Consider the following 24023-nt stretch of genomic DNA (forward strand, 5'->3'; position numbering starts at 1 on the left):
TTGCACCCGTTAGGCTCTCAGAAAATGTTCGTTAAATGGTATAGTCTCCACATTTCCCACCCAATAATGAACAAAAACAACAATCAGCCCCTGCCAACTGCACAATCATAAATTAAAGTTTGTATTTTAGTATTTAGTATATTATGCCAGGGTCCTCATTGGGTAAATGTAGTTGAGCTTCCAGCACCTTCATTACTACCACCTGCAATCTGAAGTTGTGTTAGCTTTTTTGCACCTGGAAAGGTAACAAAAAGGCGGAGGAGACTGGTTTTGTAATTCGCATCTGGGACTGAGTGTCACGCCACCTGTCTCTTGTAAAATCTACTGAGGAGTTAACGCCCCCTTGAACAGCGCACAAATGTCTACGGGGATGATCAGTCAAAATGCGTCTATGCGAAAGGCTAGAGACCCGAGCCTCTCCCAGGGCCCCGCCCACAAGCTCCCGAGGCACGGGCCTGCGCTGTGCACTCCGGGAGTTGTAGTTCCTCCTCTCTTCATGCGAGCCAGGACGCAGTATCTCTGGCGCCTCCAACGGCGCGCAGGCTCCGTGAAGCGCGGCGCACGCGGACGGCACGCGTTTCCTAGCAACGGGGGAGCGGCAACGTCACGCCGGCGGGTGCTAAGAGCAGCTGCCCAGTGTTGGGCGGCTTTGAGTACCTTTCAGCACCTGCGGGTTGGAGGGAACGCTGCTTGCAGCTTTCTGTCGGCACGTCTCCGTCCGTCCTTACCCGCGTTATCCTAAACCCGGTCGCCGAGAGCAACCTTCCTCCGCGACCCCGCGTCTGAGGCACTGCCGGAGGCTAGAGGCGGCCCGCCGGGTTCCTGTCTGGCCCTCGCCCCCAGCGCCCGCGGAGCCCGCCGCCCGCGGCCTCAGCGGGACGATGTTGGAGTCCATTCGCGTGACGGGTGAGTGCCAGGAAGGGTGGCCCCTGGGCTGGCGGGAGCGGCCAGAGTCGTCCCGGCCGCTTGCGGCGAGTACCCGGAGGCCGAGGTGACGGTAGCATGTGGGCTTCGGTGCTCAACGCAGCGCCCTGAACAGTGCGGAACCCGCGGAAGGTGCTCAGGGAAAAGGTGTGCAGGGAAAAGAGAAAACGGTCCCTTTTCCTTTTGTCACTTATTATCAGTAAGCGCGTGCTGTGAACTGTAGTGAGGTAAAGTGTAATAGATCGGCCCTACAAATGTACAATCTAAATATTGTTAAATTCTGTTTCAAGGCTTGTTAGATATGTAATTAGGCATTGTAGTGCACTAGGATCTAGCTTTCTAGAATGTTCAGAAGTCAGAGCTAAGCAAAAGAGCACATCTCTATATATCAGTATTTATACTTTTTGTCTCTATGTATGCTTTTATTCTTAAATCAGAACGTTTTGAGTTGATATTAAGAGGTCACTTTATAGTAAGTATTATACCAAGCGCAAAAAATGTTTGTTTAGACCCCAGGTCAGAAAGTTGTTTGCCTTTTGTTATTTTTAGAAAATAACTGTGTATATTAATCATTTAAAAATTATCTTACACAATATTAGAATAATTTCCTAGGCCATTTTCCCATCATTTGATTCTGCCTAACATTCCTGCAAGACAGCGTTCTTGATAACCTAGTATCATGACTAAAAACACCGAAGAACAGCAGAGTAAAGGGAAAGGTCTAATCTTGAAACTGGCTTCAAAATAAGACCAGATTTTTTTACTTTAAGGCATCGCTGTACCTAATAGACCATTTTTCTGCAAAATTTTAAATTGTATAACGAAATTCACTTTTAATGAAAATATTTATGGTCTTAATTTTATATTTCATGTTCCAGGTTATAAAATGAGGAGTTGATTTTGTGCAGTCATGACATTGCTGTGATTTGTCTCATTGTTATTTATGTTGTCAGGAAACAGACAATTACAAGATCTAAGATTTAAGAGGCAACTTAAATTGGCATTAACTTTTTTTCTTAAAGTGATTTGATGTAGATCCTGTTCTTTCATCTTAAAATACAATGAAAATTGAAAGTTATTTTTTAAAATTTATTTTTGGCTGCCTTGGGTCATTGTTGCACATGGGCTTTCTGAAGTTGCAGCGAGCGGGGGCTACTCTTGGTTGCAGTGCTCGGGCTTCTCATTGTGGTGGCTTCTCTTGTTGTGGAGCATGGGTTCTAGGCGCGCGGGCTTCAGTAGTTGTGGCACGTGGGGTCAGTAGTTGTGGCTCGCAGGCTCTAGAGTGCAAGCTCAGTAGTTGTGGCGCACGGGCTTAGTTGCTCCGTGGCATGTGGGATCTTCCTGGACCAGGGCTCGAACCCGTGTCCCCTGCCTTGGCAGGCGGATTCTTAACTGCGCCACCAGGGAAGTCCCGAAAGCTACTTTAAAGTACCATATCTTCTTTTTGTATTGGAACAGAGTCTCTCAACCATGACACTATTAATGTTGAGTCGGTGGATAACTGTTGCAGTGGGCTGTCCTGTGCATTGCAAAATGTTTAGCAGCCTCCCAGGCCTCTTCCACTAGAAGCTAGTAACCCCCCTCCCCCCCCCACACACACAGTTGTGACAAACAGAAATGTCTCCAGACATTGTCAAATGTCTCCTGGAGGGCAAAATTCCCACCCCCCCCCCCCCCCCCCCCCCCCCCCCCCCCCCCCGCCCCATTTGAGAACCACTGCCCTGGAGAAAAAATATACTAGTTAGAAAAATATACTAGTGAAGGTTATTAGATAACGATTTAGAAATAACATCAATTAAGATGATTTCCCCAAAGCATAACAATCATGGTAGAGGAAAAATACAGTTATGATAATATTAGTTTTAGAAAGCAGGTATCTGACCAGTTAGCAACAAAGTGGATCTCCTGTTTTTCAATATGCAGAGTTGGAAGTTTGAGGAGAGATACTTTCTAAAATAGTAGACCCACTCCTCCTGCCTCAGCTCTCTTCCCATAATTTAGTGGCAATAGACATATCAATCCAACTCTGCATGTTGCATTTCCTGAGATAAGATAATCTGGCAGTGTATTTCTGTAGTTCAATAAAAATTCAAATAGTCATTTGAGACAATTCAAGCCTCATTTAAAACAACTGACTGGGGCTTCCCTGGTGGCACAGTGGTTGAGAGTCCATCTGACGATGCAGAGGACACGGGTTCGTGCCCCGGTCTGGGAGGATCCCACATGCTACGGAGCGGCTGGGCGCGTGAGCCATGGCCGCTGAGCCTGCGCGCCCGGAGCCTGTGCTCCGCAATGGGAGAGGCCACAACAGTGAGAGGCCCGCGTACCGCAAAACAAAGAAACAACTGACTGGCTGTTTTTCAAAATAGTTTCTCCATTTCTTTTATAAATTTCTTGACAAGTTAAAAGGATAGTTCTAGAACCCCATGCCTAGCATTTTGCTGACATATCAGAAAGCCCAGTTTCAACGGCCAGAAACTTTATGAAGAGAGTTTAGCTGAAAGCATGCCCTCCTTTTCCCTCACTATCACATCATTCATTGATATCTTAGAAGCCCATGTTCTTCCGGTTAGCATCAAGAGCATGCTTGTTTGTGGTAAGGGTACTGATGGAAATGTGTTTATTTCTTTTCAGCTTTAAAATAAGTATAGAGCAAACTGTTTTATTTCAGGACTGAAGCAGTTACTTGCTTCTGAAATCACTTCCAATATAGTATCTTACTCACTATTGACTTATTAGTCATGATTTAATATAATCTAAATATAACATCCTGGTGAACTGATTGGAGAAGTAAAATAAAAAAGAAAGATTTGTATGTTATATATGCTGTTTGAAATGGGATCAAATCAGAAGAGATTTCTTTACCTTCTCATAGCTTTTTAAAGAAGATGGTTTATTATACTAAAGCCACTAAAATGTTGATTGTAGAATGTAGAATTTATTACTTAACGTTAAATTTACCTTGGAAATCCAAATTTCATGATTCTGAATATCTTCCCATTTACATTATTCCATGGAGTATTTCTATAGGAGCTGAATATAGTATTGCATATAATAATACTGATAGTTAACACCTGCTTAGTACAAGCCAGCATTGTTCTCAGCACTTCACATATATTACCTTTTTTGATCCTCCTACTGATACTGTGAGGTACATAGTAGTAGTATCCCATTTTACAAATAGGGAAACTGCAGCACAAAGATGTTAAGTAACTTGCTCAAGGTCACAGCTGCTAATAAACAGCCAAGATTCAAATCAGAGAAGCTCCATTCCAAAGCGCATTTTCTCAACCACTAGGAAAGTCAGAACCCTTGTTTAAATGACTGTATGTTGATTTAAGCCACAAAATTCAACATGTGTATCTCATTTAACATCAGTGGTACATTAGCTGATAGTTTACTCCAGGTGCTGTTAAGTTTTTATCACAGGCAAGTCTAATTTTTGCCTGGAAAGATCATATTTTACTTGACTATAAAATTGTTTTCAAAATAGAAGAAGACATCTAGCTCATTAAGTGAGTAACAAAATGCTATCAGAAGCCATATAAGATTATGTTATTTTATGAATTCCTACTGCCTGTATCTTGTATGTGATATAAGAAGTGATTAATCATCTGGAAATGAAGCTCCTTTGTAACAAAAGTGAATGTTTAGAACTACGGGAGACAAAAGTCTTAAGAGCAGTGTTTGGCCATGTGGGATGAATACACTTAGGCACGTAGCTCCTGTCTGTCCTACAGCAGTAGGCACCTGCCATTAAAATTTATCTTCAACATCACTAATTGTTTCACATTTTTATGCGTCCTGGTATGATTTTTGCCTCAACCTTCAGGCATTCAAGTCCTGAATCCTTTCTCTCCTCTCAAATATTCTGTTTCCTTGGCTACCTCTCAGGGCAGTGAGTGAGCAGAAACAAACATAGATGTATGCCATAATGGGACTTATAATTTCAGTGATGAGGAAGGCCATCATATAAACAAATGTAAGACTGCAACTGTGACAAGTGAGTCAAAGAACCTTCCAGGGAAGTTTTCCTGAACAAGTGATACTTGAACTGAAGGATGAATAGGGATTAAGCTAACAGAGAGGAGAGGGGAGGGCTCTTCAAACACAGGGAACAGAATATGAAGATGTTTTGTGTCTGGAGAGGGAGTGGTGAGTGTGAGGGATTGACAGAATGAAGGGAAGCTAGAGTGGACTGATTAAGGGGGAACATTGTGCATGATGGGGCCAGAGAGGCAGAGTGACCTGACCATGAGTGACCTCATGTGCCATGATTAGGATTTTCTCTTCACCCTAAGTGGAAAGCCTGGGGAAGTTTTTCTCGCATGTTCACTGTTGTTTTAGATGGTATTGAATGCATTTTCTTTTACCACAGCCTATCATTTCCCAGCATTATAGAATGCCCTGCATGCTTCTAACTGCAAAAGCACACCACCACAAGCAGTTTCTGACCAAAAAACAATAGTATCACATTATAAGAGTCCTTGCTGCTGATAGAGTAACACTGAACTGCCCCTAACCGGGGCTGTGACATTTTTAAGAATCCTGAAGTATAGCTGAGTTTCTCAGTTCTTGAATGATACTTAGCAGTGCCTTTTCATCTCTCTGTTTACTTACAGCTGAGAAACTATATTGGATAATGTTGAATTTGGATGTATTATAATTAAAAGATTATCTGTTATAATGCAGACAAATTGGGCAATAAATGTTTTCAAAGATACTGATTTTTTTAAATATACCAGTTTAAAAATTATAGTGTAACTTACATTCAGTAAAGTGCTTGAGTCTTAAATGGGCAGCCTGATGAATCTGTACATATGTAACCACTGTGCAGAACAAGATAGCTTTCTAGCCCCCAGTACCCTGGTACCTCCTCCCAGGTTATAACCCCTCCCTCAAAGATAAGCACTATTCTGCCTTCTAATACCATACATTAGTTTTGCCTGTTTTGTTTTTTTTTCTAATTTATTTATTTTTGACTGCGTTGGGTCTTCATTGTTGTGCAAAGGCTTTTCTCTAGTTGTGCTCGGGATTCTCCTTGCGGTGGCTTCTCTTATTGAGGAGCACGGGCTCTAGGCCCGCAGGCTCAGTAGTTGTAGCACACGGGCATAATTGCTCCACAGTATGTGGGATCTTCCCAGACCAGGGATTGAACCCGTGTCCCCTGCGTTGGCAGGCAGATTCTTAACCACTGCACCACAAGGGAAGTCCCAAGTTTTGCCTGTTTTGGGACCACATATAAGTGGAATTATACAGTATGTAGTCTCTTGATCTAGCTTTGTTTGCTCAGTATTGTCTTTGAGATTCATCTATATTGTTGCTTGCAAACTCAGTTTGTTCTTTTTCATTGCCATATAGTATTCTATTGTATGAATATACCACAATTTACTCATCCTTTCTGCTGTTGACAGATGTTAGATCATTTGAGTTTAAGTAATGATGAACAGCTTGGCAAAACTAAAGTGTTTATCTTGTTTGGGAATTGTTTTGTTTTGCCTCTTCTGTTTGTAATCAAGCAACCTATCGTTTTGTGGTATAAAATTACCCCAGGTTCTCAGGTTTCATAAGTATAAGTGAACCATATGAAATTGCCATTTTATGGGTCAAAATTGGTTGAATGGTATTTTCCAGCAGGCTTTGTTTCTGATGATCTGATCTTCCTTTCAGCCAGAGACCTTGTAACTACTGTGAAACCTCACCTATTTCAGTTGTGAAACACTAAGAGTTTAGTGAGCAGTGTTCCCCTCTTTCTTCCATTCCTTTAGATGAGGATCAGGAGACGCTGATGGGTTTAGTGATGAAGCCACTATTACAGAGAGGTTATTGAAAGAGTTGGGAATGGAAGCCAGGAATCCTGGTATTCTTTACTCCTGTTCTAGATACAAATTCAGCTTTCATTGTGTTGGTAATTTCAGTATAGTCATCCACTTGTGAATATACTATCAATTTTAATGTAATATTATTTTCCTTTTTTCCCTCAATATAGTTAATCATTTTGGGGTGAATGATTTCTTTGATCAACAAGTTATTTTCATTTTCTCCAAGGTTATAGTGAAGCAGATTGCTGGTGGCTAAAATGTTACATTAAATAGTGACTTTTAATATAAGAGTATGATTTTTATTTATTTTATTACTTTTATGAGAGAAAATGAGTTACACTTGCCCCCAAAGAAGCCTGCTTATGCTTAAAGTTTTGATTTTTCAGGAAAAAAGGAGTTAGGAGAATAGGATGTTCTTCATTGAACTCTTCTTCTTGTCCTTTTATTATGTTCTTAAGCCTGTTTTAAAGGTTGTTTTTCTTAAACAGTAGTATTTAAAATGACAAAAACAGTATTTTAGGTTTTTTAGTACTTAATACAACTAAAATAAGATTAGCATGACTCTGAGAAATTAATTTATATCTATCTTGTAAGAGTTGTTTGAAGGTCCACATGCACCACATTTATGAACTTCATGGGATATCAACATTTGGCAGGATTGACATTTACTAAATAGATACACCATTGGTATTCCCAGACTACTTATGAGCAGATGGAGCTTAAAAAGGACTGATGCTGAACCTCTCAGGTAGATAATTAGCAAGTGAACTGAAATGCTGCAACTCCTGGGAGGGGGAAAGGGGTTCTGCCATGCACACACTGTAATTTCTCTCCCATTCCCCCAATTCCTCCTTGAGTGTTTTGGCAGCTGGTTTAGGACTTTTGTTTAAGTATCCTGAAGTGTATAGGTTGTTTGAGTTGGGACAGAATTAAGAATGTAGATGCTTTATGACAAAACAACAGAAAACTCTATGAACGCAGCTCTTTGATCAACAGAGCTACTGAGTCTTAGGAACCAAAGAAAGCACTTTTTACATTGAATATTCTTTTTTTAAAAAAAAATCATTATACCTGTAACAAACCACCCAAATTAGGAATTCTTCAGAGTAGTTTTGTTAACTGATTTTAATTTGAGGTAAATCCCCCCCCTTTTTTTTTTATTATTCCCCCTTTTTATTATGAAGACCAAACGAGAAAAACCTGATTACCTCCTTTTACCTTCCTGGCTGTGCCTAGTCCTTAACCAACTTTTCTCAGTTTGTGATACCCTTATTCTTATCTCAGTTCTCTTGCTCTTTTCCTTTCAGTGTCTGTTTCAGTCTGACTTTCATTATCACCTCTTGTCTCCTAAACTTGTGGTGTCTTGTTAGGGACACCGACATTGTTCTTGGGCATTTGGACTGCAGCTTGTGTTCCTTAGCCTATGTTTGCCCATCCTACCCAATTTTGACTATCAGTTGGCAACACTTAAGTATGAAACCCCTGAGGATCTGGGACTTACCAGCCATTGATGAAAGTTTTGTTTGTTCTGTTTATTCACATTATTGAATGGCTTCTTTATACAGTCAACCTTCAGCATGACCCTGTGCAGTCTAGTTCCTATCTCTCAGCTTGTCCATGTAGTAGACATTTTATTTAGCCCCTGCAAGTTTATACTTTCATGTTACCTTTAGACAGCAGAATTCAAATTTCATATGTTGGCCTAGAAAATGTTAACTAGAAGGACTTCTAAGTACCTTACATATTTGGATTGTTTATTATCTACTTTTGACCTCATACTGTTTCTTAACCCTAAACCCTAAGACTTCCGGGCTTTAAAAACTTTTAGTGCAGGGTTTCCCTACCGTGGCATTATTTTAGGATGAATATTTTTGTTGTAGGAGGCTGTCCTATGTATTGAAGGATGTTTAACCTCATCCCTGGCCTCTACCCACAAGACGCTAGTAGCATCCCTCCCTAATTGTGACAACCAAATGTCCCCTGGAGGGCACAGTTGCTCTCATTTGAGAACCACTGGTTCAAGGTCTTCCAGGTTATATTTCCACTTCTACAATCATCTCCTCATAGAAATATAGAGTGGTTCCAGAACTACAAATACCTGTATATCTAAAGTGGTCAGAGAATGGCATGTTTAGGGTTGTGCCATTCATTCATTCACTTATTTATTCAGTGTACATTTATTGAATATCTACCAGAAACCATGCTAGATGTTGGAAAGAGAAACATGAATAACACATGGTCCTGGTACCTATCTTAGTATTGAATACATCAGTTATTCAGATTACTGTGTCTTACTGGGGTGCTGTGTTTGTACAGAGGAAGAAAAGATGTAGTGCTGTGCATGTAGCAGACTTAATACTGAATGTCTGTTGATAATTGAATGAATGACCTTATATAATAGAATGAGCATGGACTCTGTAATCAGACACATCTGCATTTGAATCACAGTTTGCTCTTCACTACGTTCTTGTCGTATAACCTTGAGCACATTACTTAACACTCCTGAAGCTTAAGTGGTATAACATGCAAGGTTTTTGGTGAAATCCCAAACTCACATAAATGTGTCAACAAAGTGGCTGCTATTATTATTATTTATTACTACTTATTATAGAAAGGATCCCTGAATGTCTAATCTTGAGTGAGTGAGCGACAGATCTATGTGGATAAACAGTTTTTTAAAAATGGAATTAAATAAATTGTCTCCTTCTTGGCAAGGAAGGCAGCTGTCCAAGTCAGCTAGCGTTGAAATTGCCTCCATAGTAGGAGCCAGAGGTTGAGGGCTAGAGGCATAAGGATCCATGAGACTTAGAAAAGAGAGGTGGTTGAGAGAATCATGTATCACATTTGCAGAAAGGATTTAGAAAAGGTTTACAAGCAGACGTGGTCAGATAGGAGTTCAAATACCAGGATTTAAGACAAACTCAAACACTTTTGTCAGTTTAGAATTGAATCTGAAAGCTCTTAAGGGTTTACCTGAAATCCTCTCAAATGTTTCTCTTCCTTCCCTGAACCCTAGGTTATTGTCTGTATCTTTTGTTTTTCACGTTTAAGCTTATACTACCTCGTATTAGTACTCAGATCTTCATAGGACTGCCTTACCTTCAGAGCCAGATTAGAACCTGGTTGAAGGCAAGAGCAATGTATTTATACAGATGTTTTTCAGATCCATGTATCTATTATATTCCACAAATATTCCCGTATTTGTGGAATGAAAGAATGCAAATCAACACAGTTTTAAAACACTACACAAGCAACAATATTTCAAGTTATTCTTACCTCTTTAAAGCACTTTTGAGATCTAAAGGCAAAACTGACCTCTCCTTAATTTGGCATTTGATATACTGATACCTTACATAGTAATTATTTTTTTAAGTCTTGGCAAGAAAAAACTTGATTTTCTTTAATCTTAACCTATAGCCTAAAATTAAGAAAAGCAACAAATAAATATTGAGTGACATTACTAAAACGTGTTTGAATGTGCACATATCATTTATTTAATTAAAAAAATTTTTTGAGATATGTAAGACGGTGTTGTCCTTTTACTGATGGCTACCTTTATATATAGTGTCAGATTTCAAGATTGTATTGGCTTTGAAAATGCCTTGGATTTTACTTTGATATTGGTAATACTATTAAACTATATCCTTTCTACGAAATCCACATTCTTGGTAGAGTTGAGTGTTCAGATTATTTATGTATATTATCTCACATCTAGATTAGACTTTGGTCATCTAAATGGTTTGAAGCTGAGGATTTTTATAGATAATTTAGCATATGTTCATTCTTACAGAAGTGACTGTGTCTGGCTTGACCAAAGTTTAGTAATATAGTCTTTTAATATTAAAAATGTCTTTTCTAAAAATTGTTGCAAAATTATAAAGTTTACAGAACCTTCAGAATACTTTTCACATAATAAGCAATTTGCTTCATCTGGTATCTTTTGTTATTTCTTTTGTTTTGATTTTGTTTATTAACACAGAAAAGCTTCACTGGCCTGAGCAAGAACTTGCTAAGAAGTCTGTTCTAAATGCAGAAGAGTCCTTGATTATTGGCAGCAAAGGAAGCATTTCACATTTATCTCCTGGAATACTAAAGGACATTTTCACAACTGGAACCAGTAGTTACAACGTCCTACTACAGAGCAAAGAGGAGAAAAAGCATCATTCACAAAAACAGTCTTCCTCCACCTACTCCAAAAGATGTAGAAAACCCAGCAAATCTAGCTCTTCACGTAGTAAAGATCTTCGCAAGATGAAAGCCCCAGTGCCTGTGATGAGCAGTGATACTTGGTACTGCCTAGAAAGGCAGCCTGCTGTTTTTGTCACTAGTTCAGTGTCAAGTCCTGTAAAGTTTACACATGATATCTCTGTTACAGGAAACAGCACAGTACTGCCACCTAAACCCAAAAATGAAAGAAAGGTCAAGCGACGCCATTTCTCCACTCTTCCAAAGCCAAAGCCGCAGCCTCAGCTGTCTAGAAGTTTTGAAAAAGGAGATGACTTTTCTGGAAAGAAATTTTGTATACTGAGTGCTATAAAGCCCACCAACTTGGAGAAAGAAAAAGTGAGATTCTTTAAGTCTGACTATACCTACAATCCTCAGTTTGAATATGCTAATCCTTCTCTGCCAAGTGTGTTAGCCAAGCACAGCAACGCAACTGACCGGTTCCTTAAGCAGGTAAAATGCTACTTCAGTAGTAGTATTTCATTTTATGTAATGAAAACAATTATTTGCCATCGTATAGAAAGCCAAAAAAAGTTGTTTTAAAATATTCCAGTTATTTATAGTTAACTCCCATCCAGGACATGTAAATATGTGACAAGAAATCTCCAGGTGAGTGTCACAGTTCATATGTAAACTACTTTGCACTAATCAGAATCTGTAAAAGAATCTATTATATAGACGTTGTGTTAGGAAGCAACTATATTAGGAAAAAGCTTCAGATTCTGGTTCCAAGCTTTCATTTGGGAGTTACAAACTTATGGCCCATTCGTCAGCCCACAGACAAGTGTTTGTTTTCTTTTTGATTTTGAATGCGTTAGATGGAGCATGCAGTATCTCTGGTTCTCCCTGTTATATTACATTCTCAGCTTGCTTAGGCCCCTAAAGGCATTTTGGGGACTAGGCTTGATACTTGCCAAAGAACTTTTTAATGCTTTACTGAAATTTTTAATAATCATCAAATGTATAAGTACTCATTTAAAGAAGAAAATAATGGAATTTTAAAAATTATAGCAAATCACGATGTGGATGATATAAGCAACACTTTCCAAATTGCTCAGTTTAGATACTTAGCACACAGTTTTGTGTGTTAAGGTCTTAATAAACTTCAAAATCCACTTTATTGGGCTTCCCTGGTGGCACAGTGGTTGAGAGTCTGCCTGCTAGTGCAGGGGACACGGGTTCGAGCCCTGGTCTGGGAAGATCCCACATGCCGCAGAGCAAGTAGGCCCGTGAGCCACAACTACTGAGCCTGCGCGTCTGGAGCCTGTGCTCCGCAACAAGAGAGGCCGCGATAGTTAGAGGCCCGCACACCACGATGAAGAGTGGCCCCCGCTTGCCACAACTAGAGAAAGCCCTCGCACAGAAACGAAGACCGAACACAGCAAAAATAAATTAATTAATTAATAAAAACTCCTACCCCCAACATCTTCTAAAAAAAGAATCCACTTTATTTGAGGGGAAGTTGGCTGATGTTTACCTTCAGGGCACAGAGTTGAGATCATAAAAGCAGGCTACATTTGGTTAAATTAATTTTGTACAGGTTTTTATAATGCATTAGGTTCAACTTGGCTTTGTCAGTGATTGAAAATCTGTAGGCTAGGTGAAGCTGCGTGATTCCATTTGCCTTTGGCAAATGCCCTATTTTAGCATTTTGCTGCAGTGCAAGTTCTTTGGACTTGCAGCCAGCAAATTTTTTATTGTTTGTTATAAATTACATGGAATCTGACCAGTCTTTTAAAGCCATTATGTAAAGCTTATTCTAAGATTAAAACAATTTTAATCTTGCTATTTATTTTCCTTTGTTAGAAAAAGCCTTTTCTACTGCTGCTATTTTTTTGAAGGTACACCCCCCCTTTTTTTTAATTGGAGTATAGTTGATTGACAATGTTGTGTTCATTTCAGGTGTACAGTAAAGTGAGTCAGTTATACATATACATATATACACTCCTTTTTAGATTCTTTTCCCATATAGGTCATTACAGAATATTGAGTAGAGTTCCCTGTGCTATACAGTAGGTCCTTATTAGTTATCTATTTTATATACAGTAGTATGTATTACATTCCCTTTTTATTGAAATATGAAATTGTGCTAAACACTAATGAAAAGGTCAGCTATTATTTTGGCAGTGATTTTATGATTTTTTTTCTTTTTTTGGTGTGGAAATTGCAATTGATTGAATAGGGCTTTCACTCACTTAAAATTTATGGTAATTATAAAAATCCTATTTGTTTTTTTCCCCCTTAATGCTGAAAGAGACAGCTGAGATTTCTTTACCAGATTTCTTTAATTTGGAGTCCTACTGCAAGCCCTACCAGTTGGGAAAGGGATTTCCCACCATTAGGTCAAAATGAATGCTCTTTCATTTTCTTGGATGGGAGTTAGGAAGCATCAGCAGCTCCAGAGATTGAGAATTGACAGTGCTTGGTTTCTGGCTCTACAATCTTTATTTTAACCCAATTCCAGCTTCTTACGCTTGGGTTGTTTGAGGCTTCTAAACAGCACCAGCAATCCTAGCTGGCTGGTACTTCAAATGCTACCATTTGGGAGAATGATTGCAGCAAATGCCAATTGTACTTTTCAAACCACTTTAATCAAATAAGGGAGATTTATCGGAACAAGACCCCCATAAAATATGCTTAAGTTCCTACTTAGCATCTGAATGAATTCTGACATGATACATCCTTCCCCTCCCCAGCTGTGAAGCTAAAGCAGCAGCTTCAGGGCTGGTTTCAGGATTCAGAAATGCACACAGAGGGGCCAGGATGGCTGAGTAGCCCATTTGTCTCTGGCCTCCACCCTTGAGGCCTTGCCAATCCCTAGCTGACAGTCTCTCAAGTTTCACGATCTGGATCTTTCCAAGGCAGGCAATCTATACTGTTGTTGGAGAGTGACCGCGGTCCTCTTTAGTGTACAGGTAGGCAGAACAATGCTAAATCCATGCGGAGATAAGTCTACCATAGTGGAACTAAGGTAGTGCTCAGGTTCTGGTCATCCCTAATTGATTGCCCTGTCAATGTCAAGGAGTTCCAGGACTCAGTTTTTTTCTGGTCCAGGCAGTAGTTTCCTCAGGAGGCACTTAGGCCCTTTAGGTGGTTCAGAGCATCTAGCATGGGCTGCAGGACTTGAATATAACTCCAGGTGGAGCCTGCTGAACCCTGCTTAGCCTCTTGCTGGCAGCCATGGTGGGCCTCAGCTCCCCAGCCCTTGGGACAGAAACTGAAATGTCTGTTTTCTGAGGTTGTGGACCTTTGCAGGAAAGAGTGCAGTGCTTCCTGGATGCTGAAGAAGGGATCTAGGATGAGAGAATGCTGAAAGCTGTCCAGCGTCAGGTGCCTGCTCACTCGTGGGTCAGAAGTAAAGCCTTAGTGGCACATTTGAGCAGTCAACTGGCAGCCAGTACACTTTCTGCCTTACTTCTCTGTGGCTGACCATCCTGGGAAACCTAGATATAAAATCCGTATGGTCTTAGACCCAGCACATTGTTGAACAAGATTGGAAGTGAGAGATGAGAAGGGTCTTCAGGGCAGTGCTGGGAGTCCTTGGCAGTATTTCCAACAGTCAAATGGAAGTTACATATTTATGGATAAAGCCAATGGGTAGTTTAAATGACTGATTTTCCACCTCTAGCTGGAATCGTGTCTCATTGTAGATTATGGCTAGGATCCTGCTAACTGGAAGCCCTGATTAGTAGAGTGATATTTAATAACATATGGGAAATAAGTCAACTTTTGTTTGGCTCGATAAGGTAAAGTTTGAATTATGTTCTTATTTGTTAACAAAACTGGAGCAGTGGGGATCATTAGTGATTGGTAAATGGGGAGAGAAGGAAGACTTTGCTGTGTTGGGTAGAGACCCTGGGCTGAGGCTACCCCTCTGGCTGTCAGGGAAGAAAAGGTAAAGGGGTGCAGAAGGAGTTAACAGAACAAGCCTGAGACTGCCATCCTTAGAAAGGCCTGCTTGCAAGATTAACCTGAGCCTGGCGTCTGGGAACTTGACTGGTAAACAGTTTCCTACACTGAAATAAAACTTTCCCTAAATGATAAGAGTAGCTTGCTGTGCCTAAATTGTGCAAACAGTATGTTTTATATTAAATACTTCTTTTCCTTTAGGGAGTCTGGAATTTTAGAATGTGCTAGGCATAGGGGTGCTTATGTGACCAGCTGATAATAAAAACCTTGGGCAGTGAGTGTGTAATAAGTTTCCTTGGTAGACAAATCTTTACATGTTCTTACAACTCAGTTGCTGGAGAAGTTAATTGCATTCTGTGACTTCATTGTGAGAAGACTCTTTTGAAGCTGCTTCGTGTTTCCTCCAGACTTTGCTGGATATCAGAAATAGGGAGTGGTGGGCTTAAGTTGATTTTTTTAAAGGCATTTACCTTCAGATTTTAGAAGAAAAAACTCTGTACTGTCCAAATAAAACATCTCCATGGGCTGTATTAGTAGTCAGTTTGAGATTCCTGATCAGTTACAAGGTCTGGCTTCTTACAGCTTTGTAAAGGGCCATTGTGTTGCACCATTCCAAGAGGTGCCATTCACAAATTGAGCCTGGGGCTCACATTCATACAATAGAGTTGATGTTTACCATAAGCATGGGGTTCTTCTTTGGCATTATAGTACAGTACTCCTCTAATACTTTTTAGTTGTATGATATTTGTCTTAGAAGTTCAAGTAAATTAAATGTATGCTAAGTTAGAAATGTTGCATGGAGGGTAGCTGGGAAAGAATGAACAAAAAAAGCATACTTGTTTTATTATGAAATTGTTCACACTGCCTTTTTTTCAGGACCCTTGCGCCTTTGTTATTCCATTAAAATTGCTTTGAAATTTAAGGACAAAGTCACATGAACTATCTATATATGAAAAATTATAACTAACATTAATAGAGTGCTTAATATTTGCTTGTTACTCTGTATGCTGTGTACTTTTCACCTATTTTGAGGTACAATACTAGTAGTATCTAGAGAAGTGCAGTCACTTTCTTGACTTGGATCTTAAGTTGCAGAACCAGGAGTCTTTCTCAAGCACTCTATTGTCTTCCACACAAAGGTATGTTGGCAAACTAGCTCTCCATTTCCGTGGTATAAATATAAATACTTCTACCAGGACCAGCTTCAAGCAATGTAACATCACTGTCATGCAAATTAATAAAAATTCAGTCAGCTCTGACAAGACAGCATGGCCGGACTCCAGCTTACCACTGTTTCACAAAATGGTTTCAACCAGGCTTTTCTAACCCCAGTGCACCCCCTGCACTCAAAGGGTACCAGGTCAAAAGAGCCTCACTTAGCTGGCAGGGATGCCTTTGGTAGAAGCTGATTATAGGGACTTGGAAGATTTTTTTTTTTTGCTCTTTGTGATACACCTATGAAACAGTGATTATTAATTACTGTCTTTTGGAAGCTTTAAGACAAGCGTATTTACCTTCTTCCTGTTCAGGCACCCATCCTTATCTTTCAGCTACAGCTTCAATCTCAACTCATAGTACATAGTTATTTAGTGCCTTAGGAAGAGTAGCAAAGTTAAAACTGGGTGCCTAGTCTGTAAACTGAGTAAATATTTGAAAGAAGCAAATATAAGGATGCCCCAAAAAGGCTGTCCACAACGTTGTAGGCGGCTAATTTCTCTCTTCATGCCCCTCTGACTCTGCCAGGGAACAAAGCAGAAACATCCCTTCCATTACAGCTCCCGCAATATATACCTTTTCTCTGTTGACCACTGTCCTCATCATTGCATTTCATCTATTTCCTTTCTGTTTCATGTGGAGTATACACAACCAAGTATTGACAAGAGGGTTAAGATTAAAATTAGGTATTTTCAACTGAAACAAAATAATTAAAAAGAGCTTTCAAAAATTTCTTCAGTGAAGTAGTGTACCCATTGTTTTCCTGTTCCTAAGACTTTATATTTTTCAAAATAGTTATTTGCAGATACAGTTTTTGATTACCCATATTAATGGAAGGAAATATTTGCATGAATTAGCTAAAATGGAAAGATTATTCCCTGTTCCCTCCCTATCAAATAGTTCTCATCAGGGCAGTCATCTTAGCTTTCCTGGTGTGGCAATGCTGTACCAGCCATAGTAAGTAGGAAACACAGCAATAGCAAAAGCCACAAACAGTGGCATGAAATGGAGATTGTAGAAGGAAGTGATGTTTAAAGTCCACCATCTAAGTGAAAAATAATCCACTGAAGTGATTTATAAAGCAGAAAGCTTTTTGAAATCCTTTATTTGGTTCCAGGCATCTTACATTGTAACCTCTGGAGGGAAAGATGGGGGATTAAGTATTGAGGAATGGTAGTGTGAAGAAGAACAGATGTTAGACTTGTAGTTACTAGAAGAAATGTGCAGATATATTTGCGAAAATATCAATGTCAAAAACATACAGTAAAATACCTTTTTCATCTTTCCATCTTAGCATATCAAAGCACTCCTTAAAGATGTTCTTGTTAATCTTTACAATATCTTGAAATATAACCCTCTTAGCCAATAGAGAAATGGGTCTTATAGCTGTTTGTAAGAATTACTGTCTTAAATAAGAGGTTTGTTAGACTTGTAATTAAGAAATTCAAGAATTGCCTTCTTTTAAAAATATTCTTTGACTTATGATTGATTTTTAGGACTCTTGCTCTATAGGAGAGAGATGGACTCGATCTCTGAGGTTTCCCTTGCACGCTGTGTTACAGAATGTCTGTTTCTATTTTTGCCCCCATGCTATGTACTCATGTAATCATTGCACAGTATCTGCTTCATTTTCCCTATATATATATTGAGGGAAATAGACTAAATGATCCTTGAGAGCCCTTTCTAGGACCACACACATCTCTCCTAAGTTCTAGGCCCCAAAATACTGTGGCTAATCAAATCAAGATTCCATTTCATGTCATATTATGTATCCAGTTTTCATGTATTTTGTAAAAACATTTAGCTAACCTTCCACGTTACATGTTAATCACAGAAAAGCTCAGAGTTTCTGCCAGCTGTGTTAACTGAAAATTCTTTTACTTCAGACATCAGTGCTTTATTAACTCAACGTAATTGGCAGACATTTTGGTTTGTTAAAATTAACTTTCCAAATTAAGTGAAACTTGTTTCTCTAACTATAAAACCTAGTGGAAAAAAACCATTTCAATGCAGTTCTTTCTACAGTGTATATTGACCTTGACAATTCAGGTGTATACTTTTCAAACTAAGGTTACTAAGACAGTAGCCTAACAGCTGAAATGTAAAGAAAAACCAATGAAATCAGGGTGTGAGCAAAAAAATGTTTTATCTTAAATTCATGTGAATGTCACATTAAACTTCTCAATGTATCTTTATTCTAATATAGAAAAATGTAAATTGCTTATGGACTCTCTGGCAACCTGTCTATTCTTCCCCAATGTGAGAAACTGAAACTTAGTACTAAGGTATTACACATTAACATTATTGGTTTGTAAAATTAACTCTTGTCACCAAAAGTCCGGTAGCATCTTAAGGGGAAAGCACAGACAAGGCACCTTCTGGGAAGGAGAGTAGTCATCAGGAGCGCTATATGACTCAGAGCAAGCAAGGGTTCCAATGGCTTGGAGACATAAAAAGTCATAATTTACCAAATGCAAGCATACTGTCTTAATAAAACTTTGAGTATCGTAAACTTGATTTCTTACAAAAAGATATGTCCACAAGTGAAGCAGTATAGTTGGAAAGCAAGATGCAAGAAAAACTTCGTTTTTTAAAGGTATTTGATGTCTCTCAAAAAGGCCATTTCCATCATAACCATATTATTTAAGAATTAGGATATTACTTGATGTTAAGATATCCTACATCTACTTAACTAAAACAACTGTTCTGCTTATGTAATTAGAGTATCCTAAATTTCTTTATTACTGAATGGAAGTTAATGGCCCATGCTATCAAAGGTACTTGATAGAGTTATTGTAAAATCTCAGAGGTATTTAGAGAAAAGAACTCTAATGTCAACTTTTTTCCTGCATTGAAACAACGTAACACATAACATTCTGTGGCATAGCATTGCATTTTCATTTATAGAGTTCAGATATTCAAAGTAAGTACCAAGATGGACCAACTTTATTATGTTAGGAATTTCTGATTTTCTTCCTAGTTAGCAAACTTTATACAGCTAGGGTATCTCAAGGGTGACATACCTGTAGGATTTGAGCAGGGATCATAAATGATTGCAGGGAGCTGGCTGGGCACAGTAGGAAACTAAAAACCAGCAGTTATCTAACTTGGGCTACAGTTTGGGTCTAGTGTTATCATACCCTCAGAATTTTTAAGAGAAGGTAGGTAACCTGAATTTTATACCAGGTCTTCTAATTTGTAAATGTTGACAGATAATTCAAACAAAGGTTGTTCAGACCAATGAAAACCTGTTTGTGGGCCACATTCATCCCTTAGGTTGCCAGTTTGCCACCTCTGACCAGATCTATTAAACATAAGCTCTGTTTTATTGAGGCCAATAATAGCATAACATAAAGACTTTTAAATGTGGTCCTCAGAAAATAATGTCTTGGTTTTAGAGTTGATAGTGAAAATGGAATAGGTAGTTCATTGTTATATTAAAATGCATGCATAATAAATACATAAAATCACGTTGTATTCTAAAGCAAGACGTGTTCATTTTCCTTTTTTGATAGAAATAACACAATTGGAAATCAGATACCTTCACTGATAGCAGTATGTCTTGATATAAAATTTCTTTAAGGCTAAGTTTTATTTATTTATTTATTCTTTGCTGCGTTGGGTCTTCCTTGCTCTGCACGAGCTTTCTCTAGTTGCGGCGAGCGGGCGCTTCTCTTGTTGCGGAGCATGAGCTCTAGGCGCGCAGGCTTCAGTAGTTGTGGCGCACGGGCTTAGCTGCTCTGCGGCGTGTGGGATCTTCTCAGACCAGGGCTCAAACCCGTGTCCCCTGCATTGGCAGGCAGATTCTTAACCACTGTGCCACCAGGGAAGTCCAAGGCTAAGTTTTAATTGTACTAGTATTGAAGGTATTTTGTCTTGGTAGACCTCAAGTTGTCCAAACAGTGAAGGGGAGGGAAAAGCAAGCCTTCTTTAAACTATACCTCTCCCTAGGTGACTTGATTTTTTGCTTAGCAGATCACAGACTTTTCCCAGATACATTAAAGCTATAAAATTATTTTGAGTTTAGTACATCCATAGTAGTTGTGTGTCTTAAACTGGAGAAGTGAGGTCATTTCTTAACCTAATAGCAAGGAGGATTTTCTTACAGTCAGAGATGGAAATACCCCAATCAGATTGTATGTCCTTGGAAGAAGGTATGACCTTGATGACTCTTTGAAACAATACTTCATTGATTTGCCTTTGAAAACTTGCCTAATGTACACTCTCAGGTTCTTATCTCAACAGGGTTTTTCCTCCAAAACAGTTTGAATGTCTGCTTCTTCCTTGTAGGTAGTGAAAAAAGAGTTTGCCAGTACTAAGCTATTTATGAATATCTTCTCCTGGTAGCAGTTACCCTATCACTTTCCCACTTATCATTGTATACATCCAAACTACCCCCAACCCTGATGACACAAATGTGCAGAAGAGGGAAAAGGGAATGGGGGGACGGCTGCAAGTGACATTTTTCTTTGTCCCACTGTGTTCTTTCATTTGTTCCATCATTGAAGGCAGACTCAATTTCTTGAATCTATTTCCTAGGTTCTGCATATGTAGAATATAATTTATTGAAACATTTTTCTCTTTATTATAATCTGGTCATAGTTTGCAGTCTGTCTTATAGAAGACTGAATTACTGGCAAAAGTGTTTTTGCTTCAGTTTCTCCTGCTCTCCACATTGCTGTCAGTGTCTAAGGTACAAATCTGATTATGTCACTTTCCTTCCCGAAAAATTTTAGGACTCCTCATAATTCAGGACAAAGTCCAAAATCTTTATCATGGCCTACAGGCCTTTCATCTTTCATGATCTGGGTCATGCTCAGGTTTCCAAAGTCAACTCTGTACTCCCACAGCATCTTGTGCAAATTATCTATCATGACATTTATCACACTGTTACCATCCTTAAGTTTCTTTTTTTGCCTTTACCATTAGACTAACCTCTTTTATAAAAGTGTATTTTATGTTTTTCAACTGTTCCCAGAATCTAGCAGAGTTCTTAGCACTAAATGAATGAGTCTCCTGGTTCCTAGGCTGGAGGTATAGGAACTGTGTTTTCATTTTCTTTGTTTTGTGTATGCTTTTGACAATATTATCTCCTTTTACCTGGAATGCCGTCTATTTTCTCTGTGCCCCCACTTCAGTTTACCTTTCTCCATGTTTTCACAACACTTTATTCATATATCCAACAGAGTATTATTAAATTATGTTAATTTCAATGTAATCGCTGTTTAATGGTCAGACAGGAACTTAGATTCTAAAATATATAAATAAAAGCAGTGATTGGCACAGAGAAGATAACCATAGAGATGAGTGAATGAATGATCCTTATTAATGGTATGCTAGAAATTTAGTGAAGTAGTCTGCAAACAGTGGATCCAAATTTGTGGCTCAAGGGTCAAGTTCAGCTTGCACATCTCTTTTTTGGGAGGTGGGGGTCAGCTCAATGTTTTTTAAAACATTGGTATAGGGGCTTCCCTGGTGGCGCAGTGGTTGAGAGTCCGCCTGCCGATGCAGGGGACACGGGTTCGTGCCCCGGTCCGGGAGGATCCCACATGCCGCGGAGCAGCTGGGTCCGTGAGCCATGGCCGCTGAGCCTGCGCGTCCGGAGCCTGTGCTCCACAACGGGAGAGGCCACAACAGTGAGAGGCCCGCGTACCGCAAAAAAAAAAAAAAAAAAAAAAACATTGGTATATAAGGATGCTCTTCTGTTTCCTCTCCCGGATGTCATAAACTCAGTAGCTTTACAGAGAGGTTACTGCTTGCAGCTGAAGGTATTTGGGTGTGTAACGACTGCTCTAGTGTCCCATCATTTTGTGGCTACAGTACCTTAAATGGAGGCCTAAAGACCTGATTGAGTAATCCAAATCTTTATATACCTAGTTTGCTACCAAGAAGAAATAGCCACCATTGAAAAATTCATTCAATATTTTGAATATTTTATTTCATTCTGAGAATCTCAAAGTACCAGAACGTGTGTGTACCTCATCCTTGTCTGAAGTAAGCATTTTCAAACTGTTCTGAGGAATACTGCATGAGAAAAAGATGACCATATAAGGTAGAAAACACAAACTGTTATATTCACCACATGTATCATAATAAAGGCTTAGAAGAGTCTTGTTTAACTTTGTTTAGTCCAAACACATTTGGCCATGGGACCTTTTTAAAAATAATATCTCGTCAACCACTTTTCCAAAAAGAAAAGTTTGGAAAACACTGGCTTAAAGAAAAGGACTGTGTGATCTAGGGGTTATTCAGTATTTGGGGGGTGAAGAGGGTCAGAGTTCTAGATATTAGAATTTACTAAAAATGAGAGGAATGAAGGGGAGGGTTGGGATTGAATAGAGGTCAAATCAATTACCTTAAATACTACATACAGTCATTTGGGAAACAGACTATAAAACACATTCATAGTTTCTCTTTTTCTCTTTCTCCCCCCCACCCGCCCGTCGTCTTTTACTCTCTGTCTCTATCTCTGATTTCATCCTCACACCAACCCTGTGAGGTAAGTAGCACAAAGATTTTCATCTCCACTTTGCCACTGAAGAAACTAAACCTGAGACAGGTAAAATGACATACCTAAGATCACACAGTCAGTAAAAGGTAGGGCACCAACGTAAAACCAGATCTTTTGACTTCTAGTCTTTCCACAGTATCACCCAGACTCATATCGTATTAGTGTCCCTATTGTATATAGTTTTTCATTGAGTGAAAACTGTTTGAAAAGGGAAATAGGTTTTTAGCACATGCCTGTGAAGTGGCTTGTGATTGATGGTCAGATTTCCAAATTGCTGAACAGCAAACAGAATCAGCAAGTAAACCAAAAGTAGATTACTGAACAGTGTTGAGATTTTCCAGAAAGTTTGTTATATCATACAAGACAATGCTGTAGGTTTTATATCAAGATTTTTCCTTTTCTGAATTGGTGGTTTAAATATTACACTGTGCTGTTTGATTAATATTGCTTTTTCAAATGATGGCTTTATGAGGATATAATTCACATGCCATGTAGTCCACCCATCTAAAGTGTACAGTTAAATGATTGTCAGTATATTTAGGATTATGCAATCATTACTGCTATCAGATTTGAGGAATTTCATCGTCCCCAAAAGGAAACCCTGTATTCATTACAAGTGACTCACCCCCAGCCCCACCCCGTTCCAGCCCTAGACACCATCAGTCTATTGATACTTTATCTCTCTATGGATTTTTCTGTTCTGGACATTTCATATAAGTGGAGTCATATGATATGTGGTGCATTGTGACTAGCTTCTTTTACTTAGCATGTTTTCAAGATTCATATAGTAGCATGTATCAGTGCTTTTTATTGTTGAATAATATTCCATGTATGTATATTTTAGATTTTATTTATCCATTCACCAGTTGATAGACATTTGGGTTGTTTCCACTTTTTGGCTATTATGAACAATGCTGCTATGAACATTTGTGTACAGATTTTTGTGTGGACATGTTTTTAGGTATTTTGGGTATATACCTAGTAGTAGATCATGTGGTAGTTGGTCAAATGGTAGGAGATCATAGATCATATAGTAGTGGGTCATATGGGAATTCTGTGTCTAACCTTTTGAGGAAGACTCTTTTCCAAAGTGACTGCATCATTTTACATTCCCACCAGCCATATATGAGTTCCAGTTTCTCCACATTGTTACCAACTCTTTTTTTTTTTTTTGTCAACTCTTGTTTTTATAGCCATCCTAGTGGGTATGAAGTGGTATCTCGTGGTTTTGACTTGCATTTCTCTGATGACTAATGATGTTGAGCATCTTTTCATGTGCTTATTGGCCATTTGTATATCTTCTTTGGAAAACTATTTGGATCTTTTGCCCATATTTTAATTGGATTATTTGTGTTTTTATTATTGAGTTGGAGTTCTCTATATATTTTAGATATGTTGCTTTTCAGGTATGAAATTTG

General features: G+C 39.0%; 1 protein-coding gene across 10 annotated transcripts in view; it reads left to right on the top strand.

The window, feature by feature from the left end:
- Nucleotides 1-24023, top strand: part of KIAA0895 (KIAA0895 ortholog) — a 104289-nt gene that overhangs the window by 19266 nt on the left and 61000 nt on the right. For 2 of the 10 annotated variants that reach the window (XR_004351341.1, XM_032642246.1), the window contains exons 1-2: nucleotides 584-906; nucleotides 10726-11423. Coding sequence is in view for 7 of the 10 variants with exons in the window: in XM_032642246.1 (XP_032498137.1) it covers nucleotides 882-906; nucleotides 10726-11423 (723 nt within the window). In the remaining 3 variants the exon portion in view is untranslated. Of the gene's footprint in view, nucleotides 1-529; nucleotides 907-6338; nucleotides 11424-24023 lie in introns of those variants that run through there. The other 8 variants (XM_032642248.1, XM_032642252.1, XM_032642255.1 and 5 more) reach the window with 7 other exon arrangements.

Source organism: Phocoena sinus, chromosome 9 (genome assembly GCF_008692025.1).
Source record: "Phocoena sinus isolate mPhoSin1 chromosome 9, mPhoSin1.pri, whole genome shotgun sequence".
NCBI lineage: Eukaryota > Metazoa > Chordata > Mammalia > Artiodactyla > Phocoenidae > Phocoena > Phocoena sinus.